The 21,261-nt window shown below is 43.4% G+C and overlaps 1 protein-coding gene across 3 annotated transcripts in view; it reads right to left on the bottom strand.

Annotated features, from left to right (window-relative positions):
* Positions 1 to 4,908: 4,908 nt before the first annotated feature.
* The window catches only part of CARD11 (caspase recruitment domain family member 11), a 72,697-nt gene continuing 56,344 nt past the window's right edge, over positions 4,909 to 21,261 (bottom strand). For 2 of the 3 annotated variants that reach the window (XM_075132672.1, XM_075132673.1), the window contains exons 16-24: positions 20,418 to 20,544; positions 19,108 to 19,348; positions 18,598 to 18,694; positions 17,406 to 17,495; positions 15,961 to 16,093; positions 15,199 to 15,426; positions 12,252 to 12,376; positions 11,229 to 11,344; positions 4,909 to 10,689 (exon numbers count right to left, since the gene is read on the bottom strand). In XM_075132672.1, the coding sequence (XP_074988773.1) occupies positions 10,485 to 10,689; positions 11,229 to 11,344; positions 12,252 to 12,376; positions 15,199 to 15,426; positions 15,961 to 16,093; positions 17,406 to 17,495; positions 18,598 to 18,694; positions 19,108 to 19,348; positions 20,418 to 20,544 (1,362 nt within the window). In that variant the 3' untranslated portion in view covers positions 4,909 to 10,484. The remainder of the gene's footprint in view (positions 10,690 to 11,228; positions 11,345 to 12,251; positions 12,377 to 15,198; positions 15,427 to 15,960; positions 16,094 to 17,405; positions 17,496 to 18,597; positions 18,695 to 19,107; positions 19,349 to 20,417; positions 20,545 to 21,261) is intronic. The other variant, XM_048867577.2, reaches the window with a different exon arrangement.

Genomic DNA, 21,261 nt, shown 5'->3' with positions numbered 1-21,261 from the left:
TGAATCTTATCCAGACTTCTGTACTTGGTCCTGGTTAAATCCATCACTAATGTCTAGGTACCTCACCTCCTCCCATCACTCACAAGGCTGTGCTTGTAAAAACACATTTACGATACCAACTCCTCAAACGCTTGTTTCCTAACCCTGGGTGTGAAACTTCACGTGTGAGCAAATATTGGCTTGATTGATGGGGTCATCTTAGTTTCCACTGACTGTGGCCTGGTGGCCCATTGTGCAATCACTCAACTACCCCTCCCGCTGCTCCAGAAACCCGGTAAGAAAACAATTATTTGGTGTAGCCCAAGGACCTCAGCCACAGGAGGTGAAGGGACCATCATAAAAACTCAGTCACCCCATTCAGATGCTATGGGACAGCAGAGCACTATATGCATGTGGTACTGAGAGGCATCTCCAACTTCAGAAAACAAAGGCTTCGGCCAGTGGGGCTAAAGGAGCTATCTGAGCAAGTAGCGGAAGAATGGTTCTCTCTGATCAATTCTGCCACACGCTGTCAGAAGGTAGTGGTGACACACTCCTTCCCCCTCCCCAATCAGTACAAAACAGCATCTGAACAAGATAAAGCACATGATAAGACAGAAATTCCTGTCTGAAGGAGACTCACATTTCCAGTAACAGTGAAGAACCACCCATGGAAACTTTCAACGCAGCTGAATAGTTGTGGTTTCTTTTATGAACTTTATTAATGAAACGGTGCTAAGGGCCTTTGTCACCTGACAGCTGCCCCCTCACTCCTGTCTTGGGCTAATTATAAAATACAAGTAGAAAAACAACTCTCTCTCATCTGTTTTCATAACTTCCCTCCACAACTGCCATTCACACCCATGACTGCAACCAACCCTGGGCTTCCTGTTGTATTCCTTGAATAAGGCAATTGCAGAATAAGTGCAACCACAGGCTCAGATGATTGAAAATCGCTAGTGTGAAATCTTGGTCTCCAATAAAACCAATGGGAGTTTTGCCATTGACTTCAGTATGACCTGGATTTCACCCCTAGTACCTGGGGACTCTAGGTTCACCTCTACTTTATTTATGGGGCTCAGATGTCTATTGAGGGCGATCTGTAAGTGCTGTTGCAGCCTCAATCCTCCCTTTATTGATGTAAATGTTAACTTCCATGAGAACATTTCACTGGCCACTTCACACCACCACCAGCTCCAATCTTTTAGATCCGCCCTGCTCTGATAGTCTAGGCAACAAGGAGGAAATCTGCAAAATTTGCTCCAGTCTGTTTGGAGATTAAAGTCAAATTGCCAGGAATGGTGATTTGGGAGATTAATGGAGATCCAGGGAGGAAGAAGACCGAGTGTATTTCATCACCAGCACTGTATCCATTCTTTCCACTGCAAGACAGAAGCCTCACCATGAAGCTGCCAGGCCATCCTTGCCCTGAGCCAAATGTAACCATGCAAGTCCTATCCGTTTATCAGCTTATCCCCCCACCTGCTGCAACCCTGGCCAGTATAGAGGATCTGTCAGACATAACATCTTGGGCTCCGGTTTTCAGGGCACCCATGGAGCTCACTGATTCCAGCAGGATTTGTGGATAGCAGCTCTGAAAATCTGGACTTCCATATATCTCAGAAGGACTCCATTTCTATAACAACTTCACTACTCTTTCTGTCCCTTAGTAGAGAAGATACTGACCCCTAGCCCTTGGAGAACTAGTTGTTCTTATGGCCATAGTAGGAATAGCAGGTGCTAAAAAGAGAATCACAATAGGTACCCACCACACATTACAGTTCAATCTCTTTTGAGGCACACAAAGTAAATAATAGTAATAAACTATGACGGGAAAATCAATCAGTACAAACGAAGCACCGTCCACGCTGTATTCCAGCCTTCTCTGTCTCACTGTTAGTGCTTTGATTAATGAACAGCAATCTGGTAATGAGGGGAGCAGCTCACCACCAGGGTGTAGAGAAGCAGCAAGTGCTACAATGGCAGAGTTCAGACTAACCAGCATGAGGTTGTCTTTAGAAAAAGGCTCATTTATTCCAGGCTTCTAGAGAGAAAAAGACCATTAGCACAGGAGGGGCCGGCGCATTCCAGGGCAGAGCTCACCGGGAGCAATGCCTATGGGAGCCACTTGGTTTTCAGTTATGTGTTCTACCTGAATATTTAGAGGCACATTCTGATCCCCTTACTCCCCCTAAATAGAACTGTGCCCCACTAGCAGACCCGTGGAGGGACATGAGTACAGGAGTCAGAATCTGGCCCTTACTACTGTATTTAATCATAAATTTACATTGGTGTGAAGAACTCAGGCTAGGTCAGAGAAGGGACGCAGCTTAATTCCTTCTGGACCATATTTAAGACCAGCTAGAATGAGGTGCAAATCAATCGAGTTATATCCACTTACACCAGGAATTAATTGGGCTCTTTTCTCCTCTCTCTTTCACCTTGTTTTGCTTAATTGTGAATTATACTTTACTTTTTACAGCTTGGCTTAATTTTCTTCCTTCCTGCACATTCTGGTCTTCTCCGAGCACAATGCTAGGACTCGGTCCGTGTATGTTCTGGCCTTCTCTGAGCACTGTGCTGGGACTTAGCCCTTGTACATTCTGGCCCTCTTTGAGCGTCACACCAGGAACTGGCTCCCTGCATGTGTTGGCCCTTTCTGAATGCCACACCAGGATGGGAGCCCTGTGAGTTCTGGCTCTACATGGGCTCTGATGGGACTTAAGTGTGCTTTCATGGGCATTTCCTCACTGTTTTGATAGAGCCATAATAAACGAAATTACTGCAGGCTGTGCTGGTGATTCCCTTTGGTTTCTCCGGACCCCTTTGTTGGCAAAATGAACCGGCTTGTAGAGCACTTCTCTCCTGAGAGCGCAGGGAGCACCGTGCTTTAGTGAGGTACTTATAAGAGGAATAGTTATGGTGACTTTAGCTCAGAGAGGAAGGGACATTCTCCAGTGGATCAGAGGTACCTACCCCTTCCCATCACGAAATGCTTCCAGAGTCTACTTGTCAGCCCTGCAGTTAATGACAAGAGAAGCGAACGGGAGACAGTGCAAGACAGACGCCATCCTTCTCCTAGATTGCGGTCTGAATTCTTCCACTCTCTTGTTCTGTGTTTTCCCTTTTCTCCACCTTCTCCTGAAGCTGCTTACCACTGTGCAGATTGAAATAGCAACTTCATGTGATGCAGGACACCCCTGACCAAAGCTGACAGGTTCTGGTGCAGAAAAGGGGAAACTAACTCTTTTAGCCCTTTAGTCTGGGGCCTTGCTCCGTGATGAACTGCGTAGGCTGAACTAGCCCGCACATCCTTCCTGATAACCTCCAACCTGCTGTCTGCTATTTACATACTAGCTGATTCTGGTGCTGCAGTTACTTTGCTAGCTGGCTTGTCCTGGCTTGTTATTCCCCCCCCCCAGGCCTGATCTGCAGCCTAGGGTTTTCTATATGAAAGCACCACCTCTCCATCTCTCATGAGGTCTATAGTTTGGAATAAAATCAATACTGCTGTTTGTTGCTAAATTGACAAACGGCTTTTGATACTAATATCTGATGAAGCAGCTGGGCTGGTATAGATATTTACACTCAGAACAGTTTTTCTATCACCCACCATCTGTTTTTAAAGGGTCTTTTTTTCCCCAGTGACTAATGGCGCATTTAACCCCCGAGAATCTGCTTGTGATCTGAACATCAGAGGGTTGCTGCAGCGGAGGAGCAGAAAGAGACGGCGGGGGAGGAAGGGGGAGTGTGTGAAACAGGACTCATGCAGGAGCTTCCTGTTGTTCTAAACTTGGCTTACTGGTAAGGTTTTCAAGTCAAACTAGAAACCTCACCTGATAGGGCAGCTGCCACTCAAATGCTAGACAGGCATATCAGAATTGGCCTGTGTGTTCATTCAGAGCCTTGAGCCTATTTCAATGTATCACTCTATATATCTATGTGACTCGGCATTGTCCTGTGGCTAGGGCACGAGTCTAGCAGTCAAGAGACCTGGGCTCTATTCTTGGCACTGCCACTGACCTGTTGTTTAACCTCGGGCAAGTCCCTTCACAACTCTGTACCTCTGTTTTCCCCATCTGTATGATGCAGATAGCAATACCTTCTTTTACAGATGGAAATCCTAAGAGCTAAGTGTTATTGTTCATCTTGGAGACTCAGGGGTGGGGGCCTGGGGCCAGAAGAGATTTCCCTAGAAAGACTCAGGGGAAGTCTCTGAGAGCAGAGGAAAGTATCACGTGGAAGGGTCAAGGATGATCCTTGAAGGCTAATGGTATCTCTGCAGAGAGACTGAGCGCTATCTCCAGAAGCATAAGGAAACTCTGTGTGCCTTGCAAGATTCTATGAGCAGCAGCATTGCAGTGGCTGAATTAGATGATCTGCTCAGGAAAGGGACAGTCAGAATGGCCACACTGGTTCCATCAGGTATTGTGTGGGAGCTACAGAGCTCTGCCGATCGAAAAACTACTACTCCAGACTGAGACGTCTCAACCAGATACTGTTAACATGTGGCTAAATGGCCATTTAGCAGCCAGGGCAAAATAACCTGATTTGTTTCACTTGTTGCAAAAATCACATTGGGAGTCAGGTCTTCCATGCTGCAAGACTGTTGCACTGACCCACAGTAGATTTGCCCACCCACCTTCCCGCCTTTCCTTGTGTGGATAAATCTGATAAAGCCAGTTCTCATCTGGGATTATTGTTGTTGATTACCCCTCCCCCATTTTAATCATTTGGTGCCACACACCGCCACACAGGACAGCTCTACAGTGAAGGACCCTAGGGCAATGCAAGTGCACGGCAGGCCCTGATTAGATGCATTTATAGATGGGCTGGCCCACAAGAACTTTGACAACTGGACAAGGCAGTTGCAATGGGAAAAAACAAAAGAACTTGTAAGAGACGAAACAAGCATTTAGAGGCTGGCAGTTTTCTTGTACATTTTAATTTTGTTCAGTGGATAGAACAATAGAAACAGTGCTACATTAAAACAGAAATTGCAGTGCTGCACATTGTCTTACAGGCCCTGTAACAAGACTGTTCTGATGTGTGTGCACATGTAACTCACCCTCTGATTTACAGGGGGACTAGATGTACAGAGCAGACCCATCGGGGCAATAATCCCTGAATAGAAATTGCAGATGATTTGGGTTCCAAGGATGTTATTTCTCAGAGCTGCAAGTCTCTTAGCACACTTAAAAGGGGAAGTAGTGAACCAGCCACAAATGCAATCAGTAGGTCTAACAATATGGCTAGATTAAATCCCAGTGCTCCAGCTCATTCAGCATTAAACACAGATGCAAAATGCTCGATTGTCACTGTTGCAGAAGCCCTAAACCCCTGGCTGTGCCTTGCCTCCCCAGAGTCATCATGAGATGGAGTAATTACTTTAGCTTAAAAGCCCCAATTTTACGTAGCCATTTGGCATGTCCTAATCCTCCTGCGAGCACTGGGTTTACACACAAATTCTGAATCCCACAGCACTGAATTCAGTCTGATTCAGGCTGAATCTGAATACAGCATTCTGATTTCAGCACCTGGTCACTGCTATAGTCCTCCAACCTCAGGCCATGAAAATGGTTCGGCATAAACCAACACAAATATATAAGTGATGTACAGACATGTCTATAATTGCAGCTGACCTCCATCTAAACTTGGTAGGGAGGAGTCTGCTTTGTGCATGCTCTCCCTCCCTGGCAAATTGTGCTACCACTGCTGTCTGCTACTGCAGAACAATTGACAGGTTAGCCTCCAGCCAGCATGCTGATGCAAAAGAAAAACAAATAGTGTAATAAAGTTTGCATGAAATTCTTACATGCAACAATTCCCCACTGTGCTGACCTGTATGATGCTGACTTACATAATACAGCATAATTCAAGAGTTGGGCAAAGCAGAATGGAAAGTTGTCTTTAGTTTGCTTTTCTTTATTATCATAAATACTGCCCCACCTCTGATGACTGTAAACCACTATTGACATTACTTTAAAGCTATATAAATACACTTTAATACCCCACCCACGACTTACTGGTACTTTACCAAAAATATAGTAAACATAGCTTGTTTTACTAGAGCTCTGTGGGAACCAGAATTTTTGTGTGTGGAAAATGCCATTATTTTTGAGATCTGTTTTTGTTCTAAATTGGAGCAAAACATAGAATTTCAAAATTTCCTGTGAAATTAAATTTTTGAAAATGTTTTGTTTTTGGTCAATTGAAACATTTCATTTTGATTTCAACTTAAAAAAACAAACATAAACATTTCAAAACCAAAAATCAACACATTCCGTTCTGAAAATGTCAAAATGGAATGTTTTAACATTATCAGAAGGCTTCATTTTGATTTAATGATATTTAATCAAAATTATCTTCCTTCTGTGGAATGTTTCGATTTTCATGTAATGCACTTTTTGGTGGAAAACCATACCACTGGAAAATTGTCGACCAGCTCTTCTTATTGCAATTACTTAAGGGTAAAGAAATAGATTTTCCAACAGTTCATTTTTTAAAAAGATTTTTATTTCCTGGTTCTGTAAGTGTTCTTAGAGAATAAATAGCTCATCAAGTGACAAGGCAATTACCTTGGATGTTGGAAATCTCACCTTTTCAATTTAAGATTTTGAAGAAAGTTGAGACATTTTCCAGCCTCCAATTACAAACCTTCAGCAACTTGTATTTTAAGAGTCTGATGTAAACTTTGCTTACTTACTATAGGCCTATACAAATCAGATGCATCTTCAGTAGAGATGGGCCTGAGCCAAATCTCCAGATTCAAACCCTGGATTCCAATTTTAATGTGGTATATTGAAGCTTGAATGTTTCTTTAATGGACTGCCTTATTGATACTATTTACTTGTATCGTGGTAGCACCTAGAAGTCCCAGTATTGGACCAGGACCCCCATTGTGTTACGTGCTGTATAAATGAAGAACAAAGAGACACTCCTTGAGCTAAAGAGCGAACACCCTGAAATTTGGGAAAGCTTGGATTCTAATCTGGATTTCAAATCCCCACACCCAGGAGAGTTCAGACTGGGATTTTTGGCCCATCTTTATTCTACAATAAATTAAACCAATTTCCAATTAGTTGTCTGGTGGGCAATTTGCTTAGTTATTCCTTCTAATCCCTTACAAACTCTGAATAAATGTTGTCTGCTACCCAAGGATGATTAACAGATTGGCTGTGCTCAAAAGAATGTCTGGGTGACCGTGGGAGGTGGGGTTGGTAATTTAAAAAGATACATCACAAATAAGAACTAGATGAATCAAAAACCTGGAACTGAGCCCCAGCTCCAAGGGTGGATCTCAAACCTATCTCTGGAGCAGGCGGAATCCAAACACAGATGCTGAACACCCTCAAATTCGGAAAAAAACTCATTCACATTTCAAGCCTGCAAATTTGTAGATACCAGAGGTTAGTTGGCCCCATCACAAAGAGGAGGCACTTGGATCAGGATCCAGATCCTCAGCTGGTGTATATTGTCATAGATAGCCTCATTGAAGTCAGTGGAGTTATGGCAATGTACACCAGCTGCGGCTCTGCCCCTTGAGTTCACATCTGGGGATCAGATGGGGAATAAAGCTTCCAGCCCACCTCCAATAATTCAGCCTGGAAAAATGGATAAGGATTACACATACTATACAGGTTGCCAGACACCTGTGTAAAGGAATTGGGCGTAGTAGAACTGGGAGCTCTGCCTGTTGAGCTAGGGATGACTCCACTAGTTCACCCCAGCAGACACTCACAATTCCTTACAGTATCAACGGCCTTGGGAAACACAGTAGGTGCTTTAAGGTGCCAGGAGACTGCATCTCTTCCATGGAGTCACTCCTTCTACAAAAAGAATTCGTTCTATCGTCTCATCCAACCGCAGTCTCTATTGCCACCTTCCCATAGTCTCTGCATAAAGATGGTTCAACACTAAGACTTGTGATCTCAGGACATTACAAATACCTGGAAAATGCCACTCTGACATGTATCCTAAACGATATTGCCTTCAGCTCTTGTAAATGACAGGTGACCTCTAGAGAATCATGCAATGTGCTGAGTACACCAGTTATTTGTTACCCCTTGCCACAGAATGGCTGCATGTCATTGCATATGTATACTATAATCTGTAAATAACTTTGGGGTTACAAACTACTAGGAGTGGTATAATCTCTCTACTACCCACACTGCAGAAGAGGGCAGATTCCCAGCATATGGAGGGGGACAGACAACTAACTATTCTCAGATAAATACTTGCTATGAACAGCTTTTCAAACATTAATGATGTGATGAGCACAGTAGCAGGGAATGAGAGGGAAAATAGGCAGTGATTTCTATAAGGTACCATAAGAAAAAATAAATAAAGTACACCACTGCACGTGTAGGCCCAGTCTGGCAAGCTGACCAGTCAGAAAAAAGTGCATCGCCGTGGAGAGGCACCCAGCACACATGAACATCAGAGACACCTCCCAAGGAGAATGCAGTCACTCATCTAGCAACTGAGACAGTGCCGGATGTTTTGCTTGGGCTCTGTGGCCTTTTTATTACCAGCTGCTGCATGCTGGCCTGAAGCACTGAAACCAGGGACTTTGGATGAGCACAGGAGCAATGACAACTTTCAGGGTAGAATCCATCTAAAAAGGGAGGCGAATGGGGAGGCCTGGATGACTCAAGGGAAAAGGGATATACAGCCACAGGTCCCTGTTTCATTTATTCCAGGTCAGTAATGGTGGACATCATTATTATTGGAAGGCTGCTGTGAACATTAATTTGGTGGTTTCAATCCAGTGCCTAGTATACAGGCGTAACATTTTCGAAAGCACATAAGTGGCAAAGAAGCTTACGCCCCACTGACTCAACAGAAGGCAGTCCTTTGAAAACGGGGCCTACACTCCTAAGTAATTTGGATGCTTTTGAAATTTTTACCCCAGCTGTCTACAGCCAAGTGTGATACTTATTGGCTTCCATTCTGGCAATCATGGCAGAGGCCAAGGACTGAATGGGTCATGAAAACTGAACTTCCCCTAGAGGAAGAACTTCCTCCATCTTCCTCTAAAAATGCCCCCTCCCATTCAGAGCAGGCATGTTGGCAGATGGCAGTGCTGGGGAAGCATGTAGGTCTCTGGGGTAAATGCAGACATCCAGTTTCCAGGAGTGTTAGTCCTGCACCCTCCAACAGCACTAAAATGCATCATCTTCTTTCTTGCCACCTCCCTATTGGGAGTCAGCGACTTTTATAGCCTTCTTCCAAAACTCATGATTGTATGCCTGGCTGTCATGCAGATTGGTCTCTTTGAGGTCTACAGATATTTGGTCTACATACCGAATCTTCGGTCTCCTCTTTTGTCCTCTTCTGTCTACAAACATTGCAAGAGCCATCCTACCGATATTGCTCTCAGGTCTCCATATCGACATAACCTAATCTTCCTCAATTTGTCTTCAATCAGCAACCCACATTAGGCCCCTTACAACCTCATTACATTTCCTATCACAGAGCATCCAACCATTTGACAATCTCAGCATCTTCATTTCCATGGCGGAGAGCATACTGATTTCCTGTCTTGTGGCTGGCCAAGTCTCTGTTCCGTACATTAAGATAGGTTGAGTTATAGTTTTATACACTCTACCTTTTAATTATATTGGCATCTTTTTGTCACAGAGAACTGGAGTCAGCTCCCATCATTTGCACCAAGCAGCTTTAGTACTAAAATATGCTTTTGAAATTAAGGATTGAAGTGGTGGGACTAGTAAAATAACAGTAACAGGGATAAACTAAGTGAAGTGTGGGCAGATTTGGAAAGGTTTGATTTGCCATTGGGGTGCTGGGAGTTTGCTTTGTTGAGGGTGCCATGACTAGGCAGGCTCCTGACAATTGCTAAACAGAACTGAGGTTTAAAGATAAAGGGAAAATTGTCATTTTCATTCATTCCAGGAACAATGATTATTTTCTTTCCCTCCAACATGACTGCACATGCATGTACACACAGGGTGGTGTAGCTGCTGAGGGTATCAGCTGCAGTGTTTCTGTTGCTACTGGGCACCCTGTAGCTTCTTTAATGGAACATACTCAGCTTTTCACTTTGGATTGGGCGTGGGGCACTCCATAGATTCCATGTCCTTCAACCTGACCCTCATCCTTTATCTCCCTATAGATTTCACTACTCTGGTCACGTCAGGAGATTAAATGAGGTCCATCTTTATACATAATAAATTACCTCAAGCTCCCTCTCGAGATCTTTGGCCTTCTCATATGTTAAACAGCTGCCGACTCTGAGTGGGGGATCCAGCGCTATGCTGGTAGCCATGTTCTCATCCATGTCCTAGCTACCTAGCATCTGTGACATTGTTAAACACACAGCTCTGATTCCATTCAACACACAAATTCTGCCAGCAGCAAGAGTCCCCAGCCAGCAAAGATGAAACAGGAGCGGCCGGCACTGCATCAGAGAATTCTGAAAGCCCCAGCTCCACTTTACTGTGTCCTTTCATTGCCACTGAGCTCCACTTTATTTGCTGCTATTTTTATAGCTGATCTTCGTCTATCCAAATGGTTTTACGCTGCTCTTCCCCAATCTTCTCCTTAATTATTCGGATGAGATCTTCAATACTGCTCCACATGTCTGCCTCTAAGAGGGCATAAAGGCATGGTAATGCCTCCAGTTCTTTCTCCTTCTGGCGACACACGCGTAGGAACTCCTCCTCAGTCTCTGGCTTTGGCAACAGCTTCCTGCATCAGATGACCAAGCCGAAAATAAGCAAAATAGGTTTATGTTTAAAGTGAATCCCTACAATCTCCCTCTCTCCCAGCAAGAGTTGATGTAAAGAAGGGCAGAGGAGAGCTAGAACATCACAGCTACTTTGGCCATGTTCTCTCCCACCAAAACTGACATGGGGAACAATGAAGGAGTGCTCGTTGTAGGGAAATTATCACTGCTCCAGACCCAATCTTTCCCAGCAGGAATCACTGTAGGGAATGGCACAGGAGTGCTAAGTATGGGGGAGCACACAGATATTCCAGTTCAGTGCCATCCTCCTGCAACAAACATTGCCATCAGGAGTGGTGATAGAGTGCTGGATTTGGGGAAACTCATAGCTCCTCCAGTGGTCATATTTCTAGGGAGGAGTCATGAGAGGAAATAGTGCCATACTGAAGTACTAGATTAGCAAGAAGAAGCTCTCTCTCTCTCAATGATAAAGTCATTGGACTATAGTGTTATTCAGTGACAAAGACAGAATAGCAAATGTTTGAAAGATTTTATATGTTACCTGAACCTCTTGATGTTTTTCTCTGAGACTCTGATAAAGATAATAATAGGATATATCTTGGCTTTGATTAAATCCTTTGTGCAGCTTATTCCAGCTTCCAGTAGACAATGCTTATTCTAAAAACAAAATCATAACAGGGTCATGAGGGAACGTCCACAGCACTAATATCTTGTGGTACAGACAGACATATCTCAACAGGGTCAGGTGAATTGCTCTTCATTCATCAGACCTGATGTAAAACCTTTAAATGAAATGTACATTTCAGGTCCAAACTCCTCCCATGAATTCAAAACTAGCCAATCAGACAAAAGCTAATTTTAATACTCAGTATGAGAGCTCTCCTTCTGCAAAGATTTAAAAATGAGTGACTCAATCTAAAGATAACAAACAAGCTAAAATACTATAAATAAAAAAATAAAGTCATACATATATTATATGTTCACATGCACAGGTGTGGTCTTTGTTCAAAGAGAACATATACTGTAATTTCTTCTGAAAAACAACCAACTACTCACTTTAATCCTCCTTTTTTTCTCCACCGTGTAACAAATACACTGTATTTGAAGCTATCTCTCTGTCTTTGACAATGTTATCTTTATACTGCATATCATTGTCTCTCTCTGTGTCCCAGTCTATCCTTTTCCTTGTCTAGGTCCTTGTCTCTCTCTTTTGCATTTGCACAGAGATAAAACGAAAGGGGGACTGACTAGGGAAGAATGGGTAGGAAATGAAAGGGTATTTCACTATGTCAAAGTAGGCCATCACAGAGAGAGAGCGCGAATGTAAAAGGATATGGTTAAGGATCAAAAAGAAAGGAAAAATAACTGCACAAAGCTAAAGCTATTTGGGGAAAGATAAATAGAAATCTGGGAACAGGATGAGAAAGGGAGAAAAAAGAAGTTACTCTGAAAATATAAGCCCTTAATGTGGCAGTTAATTGACCACTTTGTTTATGAAAAGCAACCCGCTCTGTAGACAGACTCAGAGACAGCCTAAATACTGGCTACATTCCACTCCCCTCACCTTGGCAGTGACGGCCTCAATATTGGCAGGTACAATGCATTCATAGGTGTTTGGATTCTTCTCTCTGGAAAAGATGACAGTCTCCGTCCTTTGCTTCTTTAGGAACTCTTCCTTTGTTACAATATCTGGAGAGGGAGGGGGATGAAGGCAAGCTTAGTAGGTTCACATAATATGTGCACCTAGGAAACTGTCCAGCAGGAATTCAGACAAGACTCTTTGATGGTACAGTGAAAGAAGACCAAGAGTCTTTCTGAGTGCTGGTCTCATTTCATTCATTTAATTGAACTGAAGCCTTGGCTCAGTACCTCAAATATGGCTTGCCCCAGTGAATTTCTGAGCAATCACCACAACACAATCAAGGCACCAAATGATGACAATATGATGCAGTAAAAACTATACCAACACCTAAGATCCAAGAGCAATTATGTTCCACAGCACCAAATCACAAGGCTGGAATATTACACAGTAGCTGAGACAGCATTTCACACAGTAATATGTTACTATATCACCACATTATTACTGATGTTGCCATGGGGCCAAGGCGTCCAAGTGCCATTGAACTAGGTCTTGGACAACCACATAACAGAAAGATGGTCCCTCTCCCAAAAAGCTTACCCAGCTCTTGTACTCATACTAAATAAACACTGCAAACCAAACTCTATAGCATTGTACAGAGCCTGCGAATCTGAAAATCAATCTGACAGGACAAGGAGTAATGGTCTCAAGTTGCAGTGGGGGAGGTCTAGGTTGGATATTAGGAAAAACTTTTTCACTAGGAGGGTGGTGAAACACTGGAATGCGTTACCTAGGGAGGTGTTGGAATCTCCTTCCTTAGAAGTTTTTAAGATCAGGCTTGACAAAGCTCTGGCTGGGATTATTTAATTGGGGATTGGTCCTGCTTTGAGCAGGGGGTTGGACTAGATGACCTCCTGAGGTCTCTTTCAACCCTGATATTCTATGATTCTGACTAGCAACAGACAATTTCACTGTCCAAGGTGCATGAAATGCAGAATAGTAAACAAACCATACAAATATCAGAGAGTAAATTAGACTCTTAAAAATACTGTATTTATATTAGTCTAAGTTGTTCATAACAACACAGACCAGGGTACTTGGATTTCAGAATAGATGGTTTTTAACCTAAGAGTCTCTCTTCATGAGGTAGTTGTGATGGTCTGGGGAATCTGTTTGTATAGTTTATTATTTTTGTGTGGGATTATGAATTCTTTGTCTGTAACTCTACCAAGCTGCAAACTCCATTTTGAATGTGGGGCCTTGTTACCTTCTCTGTGACCTCTTTACCTCTGTGTTGGACTGAAATTTGAAAGGGTATTGATACAGAGCTGACAACAGTGGGTCATTAACTCAGATGGTCTTCTATTCAAATATAAACATCCTGGACAATCGACAGGTTCCCAACCAGGAAAACTGGTTTGTCAGGGGAGAGATCACCTGGCAATGAAGTCACCTGATAATGGTCTGGGATCATCAGAACATGCTGGTTGAGGAGTCACCTGACCGAAGAACTGAAAGGCTAGGAAAGGGCTCACAGAGAGACACACAGAAAGTGTGGGCAGGAGAGGGGAAGAGGATGGACTGGCCAGCCAAAGTTGGCATGGGTGAGCCTGGAGAGAAGGCTACATGTTTCTGAACACAAATCATGCACTGCAACGGAAGGATGCTGATGGCCTCAAAGGACTCTGACTCTCTAATGCTCCAGAATGGTGACGAAACTAAGGCAGGGCAATGCACGTAGGGTTTATTATTTGTGTATAGGGATGTATGTCTAATGCTATTAAGAAAGAGCAATAATGTGTTAGAATCCTCTGCGAAGTCTGTATGTGCTATGTGCTACGCCTTACCACGTGCCCCCAAGAGGAAACCCAGAAGCCTCAAAACTTCAGGTGGAGTTCTGAAAGAGGGTGTGTTTAAGCTATGGCAGGAGTCTGAGGGTGCGTTTTGATTAGTTGCTGTGGAATTGTTGCAACTTAAGCTGTTGCATCCCTACTGTATTACTCAGAAGCACTTGAGCTTCAGCCCAAGACCCCACCAATGGGCTAGCTAGCCCAAGCCTACAGCACCAATTCAAGCTAGAGATTTATGTGTGTGGATGGGAATTGAGTTAGTGGTCACAGTCAAGTTATAACCCGAGGTAACTGTGCTGTGAAGACATATCCTGACGGCCCAGCACTGGTTCTAGGGATTGGACTATGCAGTCTAAGCTCTCGAGAGGGGGTGCCAGATTAAGATCTATACGCTGAAGGTGTGTTAGGGACCCTAAATCAGGGTAGTGACTGTACTCTGTTCTTAGTCTGCAGACTTAAAACACAAGGGATTCAGCACTTGGATCCTCATAGCTGTCTGGTGAGTGGAACTCAGGTGGCGCTTAATTGGAGCGGTGACAGTAGTATCCCAGAGCAATCACGTACAGGATACTGCTTTGAATGGTAAACAGTTAACAAGAAAGAGTTTCACTCAAAAACCCAGTCTTTGGAGAAGATCAAATGCAAGATCTTCATGCCCTGGACTGGAAAGAAACCTATAATTGCTTGGAAGGAAGATATTCATCATTATAGCAACAACTAGACACGAGCTGATCAAAATGTCACATTACCTAGAGTTAAACACATTAGTACTGACAAAGAGCACTCACAACATGCCAGTCCCTGGAGTGTATCATGACAACTATAGAACATACACATGTACAACGTTCACAGACAGCACCTCAGGACCATTTATGATGGATATCTCAGACACATTCAGAATATTCTTACAAACTGTCACATTACAGGATCCAGAGCTACCCTGTGTGGTGACATGGCAGCAGGAGTCCCCAGCAGTTGGCATTTGTATACCTACAGTAAAAAGGCTTGCTAAATTTAGCATAGTAAAAAGGCTTGCTAAATTTAGCATGTAAATTTAGTACTGCAATCTTTTACACAATTACCTGGCTTGCACATGTTGAATTCCAAGGCACCTCCAGAATTGAGAAGCTTCTGCACCAAGGTCTTTGCAAGCATAGTGGGAGTGAAGAGGACTGGGCGCCTGCGGTCACAGTGGATTGGTCGCACCAAACTATAGGGGATCAGACTTAGGCTCTTATTGATTTCACTTTCTGAATCCAAATCTGAGTAAAGAGGAGACCGTTTACAATCTAGTTTGTTCTTCACCAGTACTGGGAGAAGGATGTAGAAGAATCACATATGTTAGAGAAGGGAATTGCATGTTTGGTCATTATATCAATCCCTCCACCCAGAGCAGTACTGTCCCCTACAGTATATTCTCCAGTGCAATGTCCAGTCTAGTTGTAAATGACTCAAGCAATAGGCCCCTCGTCATTTTCCTCAGGAGACTATTTCACAGCTAAATAGACCACTCAGTTAGACATTTTTCCTGATTAACAGCTTAAATTTTCCTTTGCTCAACTCTAATTCACTACTTGGAGTTATGCCTCCTTGGAGGAAGAACAGGAGAGAACCTAGGAACAGTTGTCAACAAAATAGGCAGTTTCAGTCCAGTGGACTTGTTTTCAAGGGCTATCTTCCCCCTGCCTCTCCAGAAAAATCCAAGGATTGAGTCACATGCAGAAGAACATAAAAATTAGAGATGGAAAAGGCCTCGGACCTGATTGTGCCCTACCTTCCACCTGTGTAGTCATTTAACCTATGTCAAGTGGGTGTAAAATGTTGTCATGCTGTTATGTCCTTACCTTCCAGTTTATCAGGCAGCAGCTTCATTGCTTCAGAAGAGGTCCGGGCCAGACTGGAGGGATAGCCAGTGACAATGCGGACTCGCTCATTGCTGTTCATACGTTTGTATTTGTTTTCAGACCTGCTAACAAACTGAAAGGCGCAAACAAAGAGGCTTGACCTTCATCCATTCTATGGAATTATATTCTTTATTCTTCCACATATTTGTTTGCTCCATGTCCCCTTCCATTATCTACCAGATTTGAATTACCTCAAAAACAAGGCTACAGGTTCACCAACGCTTCCACAGAGCTGCTGGCTGAATTCCAGGGCTATTTTAAACAACATAGATCTGACCTTCAACTTTTGTTATTCCCGGTGGGATTTTTTCCCTCTTGTTCTCTCTACTTATGAGTCATGTTCTATTTCTTTCTCAAAACCCTCCGGCATCAACCAAGTTACTACAGCTGGACTCACTGGGGAGTAGCATGCCCACTATGAATGTTAGCACAGCAGTTCCACAGACTCTCCCCATTTCTGTACCGTTAACTTATTGCAACCCCCAACATTTAGCTTGTCAGCACTCGACATTTTTTCCTATAGCAGAATTTAACACCTAACAAAATGCTTCTTTCATCCACCATCCACCCAAATATTCATTCCCCAACCTGGGCATTCTCTAACCTTCCAAACCACGCCCTTAGGGATTTTTGTTAATAGTGTGCTCTTCAGTCTAGCAGAGAAAGGCATAACATGGTCCAATGGCTGGAAGCTGAAGCTAGATAAACTGAGACTAGAAATAAGGTGCAAATGTTTAAGTGAGAGTAATTAACCACTGGAACAATTTACCAAGGGTCATGGTGGATTCTCCATCACTGACAATTTTAAAATCAAGATTGGATGTTTTTCTAAAAGATCTGCTCTAGGAATTGTCTGGGGGAAGTTCAATGACCTGTTATACAGGAGTTCATACTAGATAATCACAATGGTCTCTTTGGACCTTGGAATCTATGAATCGAACCATTCACCCACCCATTCTCCATCCTCTCCATGATGTCTGCCCCTGCAATTAAAAAGCTATTCTCTTCTGGGATTTCATTCTCCTAAGTACCAAGAAAGTTAGTCTGGCCAAGAGAATTTATTGTCATGCTTCAGATGAGGTCCATTTCAGCCCTTCAGGCCAGGGCTGTATGCTATATCCAGATTATATTAATAATGGAGATGAGAGTATTAAAAGCTAAAGGTCCCGCATGACAGGGACAGTTAGAAAGTATAAATCAATCAGATTTCTCATATGTTAAAGCTCTTTGTCACAATCATAAGCACTTGTACAATGTCTCCAACATGGGAAGTTAGACTCAGAGAACATGATACCTGAGAATGTCACAAAGAGATGTCTGACTCAAAGCTCCCAGTGAAAAATCATGCTCTGATGTTTTGTAGAGGAGAATTTTAACTTTATTACCTGTAAAATTTGTCCCAAAAGGAAGCTTGCACGGGAGAGGCGAGGGCTGGCTTTGGGGTCATTCTGTGGGTCCTCAGGCTGCAGTGTATTCTGATAAGAATTGTACAGGAAAAGATCAATTTCAGTAAATTGCAGCATCCAAAAACAAAACAGGCCTTGAGCAGCTATTTGGCTATTTACAGTTAAGGAGATAGTGACTCATTAGCATTCATATCCATTACAAAGTCAAGGAGTGTTCTGTCCAAACTACAGACCTAGCACTGCCTATGATGAGTAACTCTGCTCCTGTTTCTACTTCACCACATGCCTCTCTTCAGAGGAAGCTCTGTGACTGTGTCTGCACTAGAGATTTGACCAGAGGCCACCTGTGCAGTGACTAGTTTGCTGTGGGATGGCAAGGCTATTTGCATCCAGTAATGCTTTTATGCCAATGATTGCCATCTACCCTGACACTTGATCAGTGGAGACTGGAGGACCTTCTGGTGCTTTGCCTTGTTTGAAGTCTAATCCAAATGGTGATTGTAGCACCTCTGCATTATTAGAAGCATTCTTACGTGTGATCCCAAAGTGTGTTAAAGGAGGGCTAGGTGCACACAAAGTGGCTAATACAGCAGAAAACTAATGTACTAGTGTAGATAATAGGAACTCTTGGGGCTAAAGGAATAGACTCAACCCAGTATCACTGTGAGTAGGGGAAAGGTCTGAAGACCTGATGCACAGAAGATACAGTAATCCCACTTCTCTGCACGGGATATACTTTTGGAGGAGACAGATTCTTTGGGCCTGGGACAAAGAGAACTCTAAAGGTTAGATGCTTGTTCAAGATAGGAGAGAAGAGATTCTAATTATTAGCTCTAAAGACATAGCTTCTTCCCCAGGATTGAGGGAAAGACCTTTGGGAGGTTTGAGGTGTGGAAGACTTAAAGAGACTAGAGACCAGGTAGAATGGATATTAAATATGTGGAGACTTCTCCCTGCCAGCATCAGGAGTTAAAATTACACTGGAGCTAGCCTCTGAGCAGGGAACACTGTGGGTAAAAGGAATGGAGACACAAGACAGTTACCCACAGGGGGGACCAAAGGAAGCTTACAGAGAGTGATTCAAAACAGGAATGTAATGTAAACATGAAGTAGTGATCAATAAAGAATGCTGGAACAATTGGTGTGGAAAACCCTGGCTGTGGAGCCCTACCCGGAGTGCTCGAAGAGTGTTGGATGAACTTTCCGTCTCATCCCTGCTGCCTCTGTGCATCAACCGCTGTAGCTTCACCAGAAAGAGTTGCTGGGCTCTGCAAGAAACAGTGAACATGTGGATCAAGAAGATGCATTTGAGACCATCCAGAGGAAGAGTGGATGCAATGGTCAGTGTTTGGGAAAAGACTAAAGAGAACAGCAATGAGGAATGGCTGAATCACACAGTAAAGACATGGAACAAAATAGTCAGCAGGACTGTGGTACGGAGCTGAGGAAAAGGGGGTCTCCGTTGTACATCTTCCTATCCTGCTCTCTGAGAAACTCACAGTCTCTTAATAAAATCTGGAAACCCTTATGCTCACCTTTCAACCAAACACCCGTCCTGACCACCAACTCTGAGAGTTGCAACTCCCCCCATTATAGCAGGTACTGATTTACACAACAGTGCTCATACAGTTGATGCTCATGGTCATGGTCACTCTCCTATTTCAGCCTGCATTATGCTCACCTGCTGTAGCTGGGGATGGTCCCCATTTCCAGATTCCTGTCAGTGAAAGGGTCAACTCTGGCACACAGCCACTCACACTTCCCCTGGTACATGGTGTCAAGAATATGCACAATCTCGTCACACTTCACTGACAGGGAGCAGCAGTCCAGCTGGCTAGAGATGTTCAGATTCAGGCGGATGTGAAATGAGTCCCCTGATGTGATCAATCCTTCTTCCAGTTCCGTCAGCAGTTTCCTGTAACCTGTAGCAACAAAGGAAGGAGCCAAGCATGGTCAATCTGTGGCCAAATGCTGCTGTATTCCTAGCTTTCAATGAGTAGGCACCGTTGTGGTAGAAGTTCACCACACTGAAATCCTAGTTTAAATTGATAGGGCACTTCCGAGAGGAAACTCATACTTCTAGAGTGATAGCTGGAATGGTCTGGGAGCAGCTCACGCTGCAGGTACCCCAGTCCATAAGAGAATCCTGTTGTAAGGATACATTTCTGATAGGTTAGATACAAATCATCCATAAAACAGTGAACTTCCCAACAAAGTCACAGGCTGAAAAGCTTAAGCTGCATCCTGCAAATATAGCATGAATTCTACCAGGCGGTCTAATGGCAAGCTATTAACTTTATTAGCAGCTGTACCTGGCACTCCCACAATCTGTAACATGCTTTATCAGCAGCCAAGTGGTGCTCAAAAAAGTGTGATATTCTTTTCTACTTAAACATCAAAAGAAAATCAAAGCAATCACTTCCAGCATGATCTGTACAACTGAATTCCCCTGCCCAGGATAAAGAAGGGGCCAACATAGCTACACAAGTAAAAAATGGGTTTTGGAATGTAATTTTTAATCCAAAATACCAAATTATTCCTACAAGCCATGATCATTAAAACCAAACTCCATTCACCATGCCTGCACTTCAGCTGTTAAAGATAAGATAAAACTGCAACAGTAATAAACAAGGTAATCTCCAAAGTGTAACTGTTAAATCAGACTTTAGAGGTGTAAAAGAAAACTTAGCACACCATGTTACATCACAGAAAATAGTATACAAAAATCATCTGGCACATTGTGATTATTGTTTCCAATGACCCACCCACTAAGCTCTGCAGACTCTTGGAATGCCAGATGTATGGGCTATTTCTGCTTTCAGTTACATTGGTGTAAATCTGGAGTAATTCTATAGAAACCAATGGATTTTACCTCAGGTTTACACCAGTACAACTAAAAGCAAAGTTTGGCTCAGTGGATTCTGATTTAGCAGTGGACTTGCCTTAACTAGAATTCTGGCAATCTGTGATGAGCCAAACTTCAGGTCTTACCTTCATGGTTTGGTTTATACTGGAGTGTTACTGATCCACTGCACCTCTGAATTGTCCAGTGAGCTTCTTCCTTTGTGCAGGTATCCAAGGGAACGCTCTGATTTTCCCCTTTGATGCAGCCTTCCAGCTAGATGAAAGAGAGACTCTTAGCTGTGAGCTCAGTGTGTGAGCCAACTATGTCACCCATTACATTCTATAGTTCCTTTCTAGATTAAACAACCTGCCTATTTTTGCTAGCAATGAAATTACATTTAAATTATTTGTCTGTAGCTTCTTTTCTCTCCTCTAGAAATTCTAGAAGTTGATGGAACTGTAACTCCATGATAATCCATGTTTCTCCAGTAGGAGTCACTACTGGGAATGGTATAGGGATGATGGCTTTAGGTTAAGCTGGCAGCTATTCCTTTCCCAGCTTCTCCTATCAAGAGCGGCAATAGGGAAGGGTATAGGAATCCTGGTGGTGGGGGGAAGCTCATAGTATGTCCAGTTGCTGCAGGAGTTATAGTAGGGAACGGTGCACAAGCCATGGGGCTGGACAAAACACAGAGCTACCACAATGACAGCTTCTCCAGGCAGAAGTGGCTACTGGGTATAACAGTTTAAAGGATAACAGCTCATAGACTTGTAGACATTAAGGTCAGAAGGGACCATCAGGATCATCCTCCTGCACATGGAGTGGTAGATACGCTGGAGGGGAGGGATAGGATACAGAAGGACCTAGACAAATTGGAGGATTGGGCCAAAAGAAATCTGATGAGATTCAATAAGGATAAGTGCAGGGTCCTGCACTTAGGACGGAAGAACCCAATGCACAGCTACAGACTAGGGGCCGAATGGCTAGGCA

This window comes from Caretta caretta, chromosome 10, assembly GCF_965140235.1.
Source record: "Caretta caretta isolate rCarCar2 chromosome 10, rCarCar1.hap1, whole genome shotgun sequence".
NCBI lineage: Eukaryota > Metazoa > Chordata > Testudines > Cheloniidae > Caretta > Caretta caretta.
Note: the sequence above shows the minus strand (reverse complement) of the source record. Positions and strands in the feature narration are given on the sequence as shown.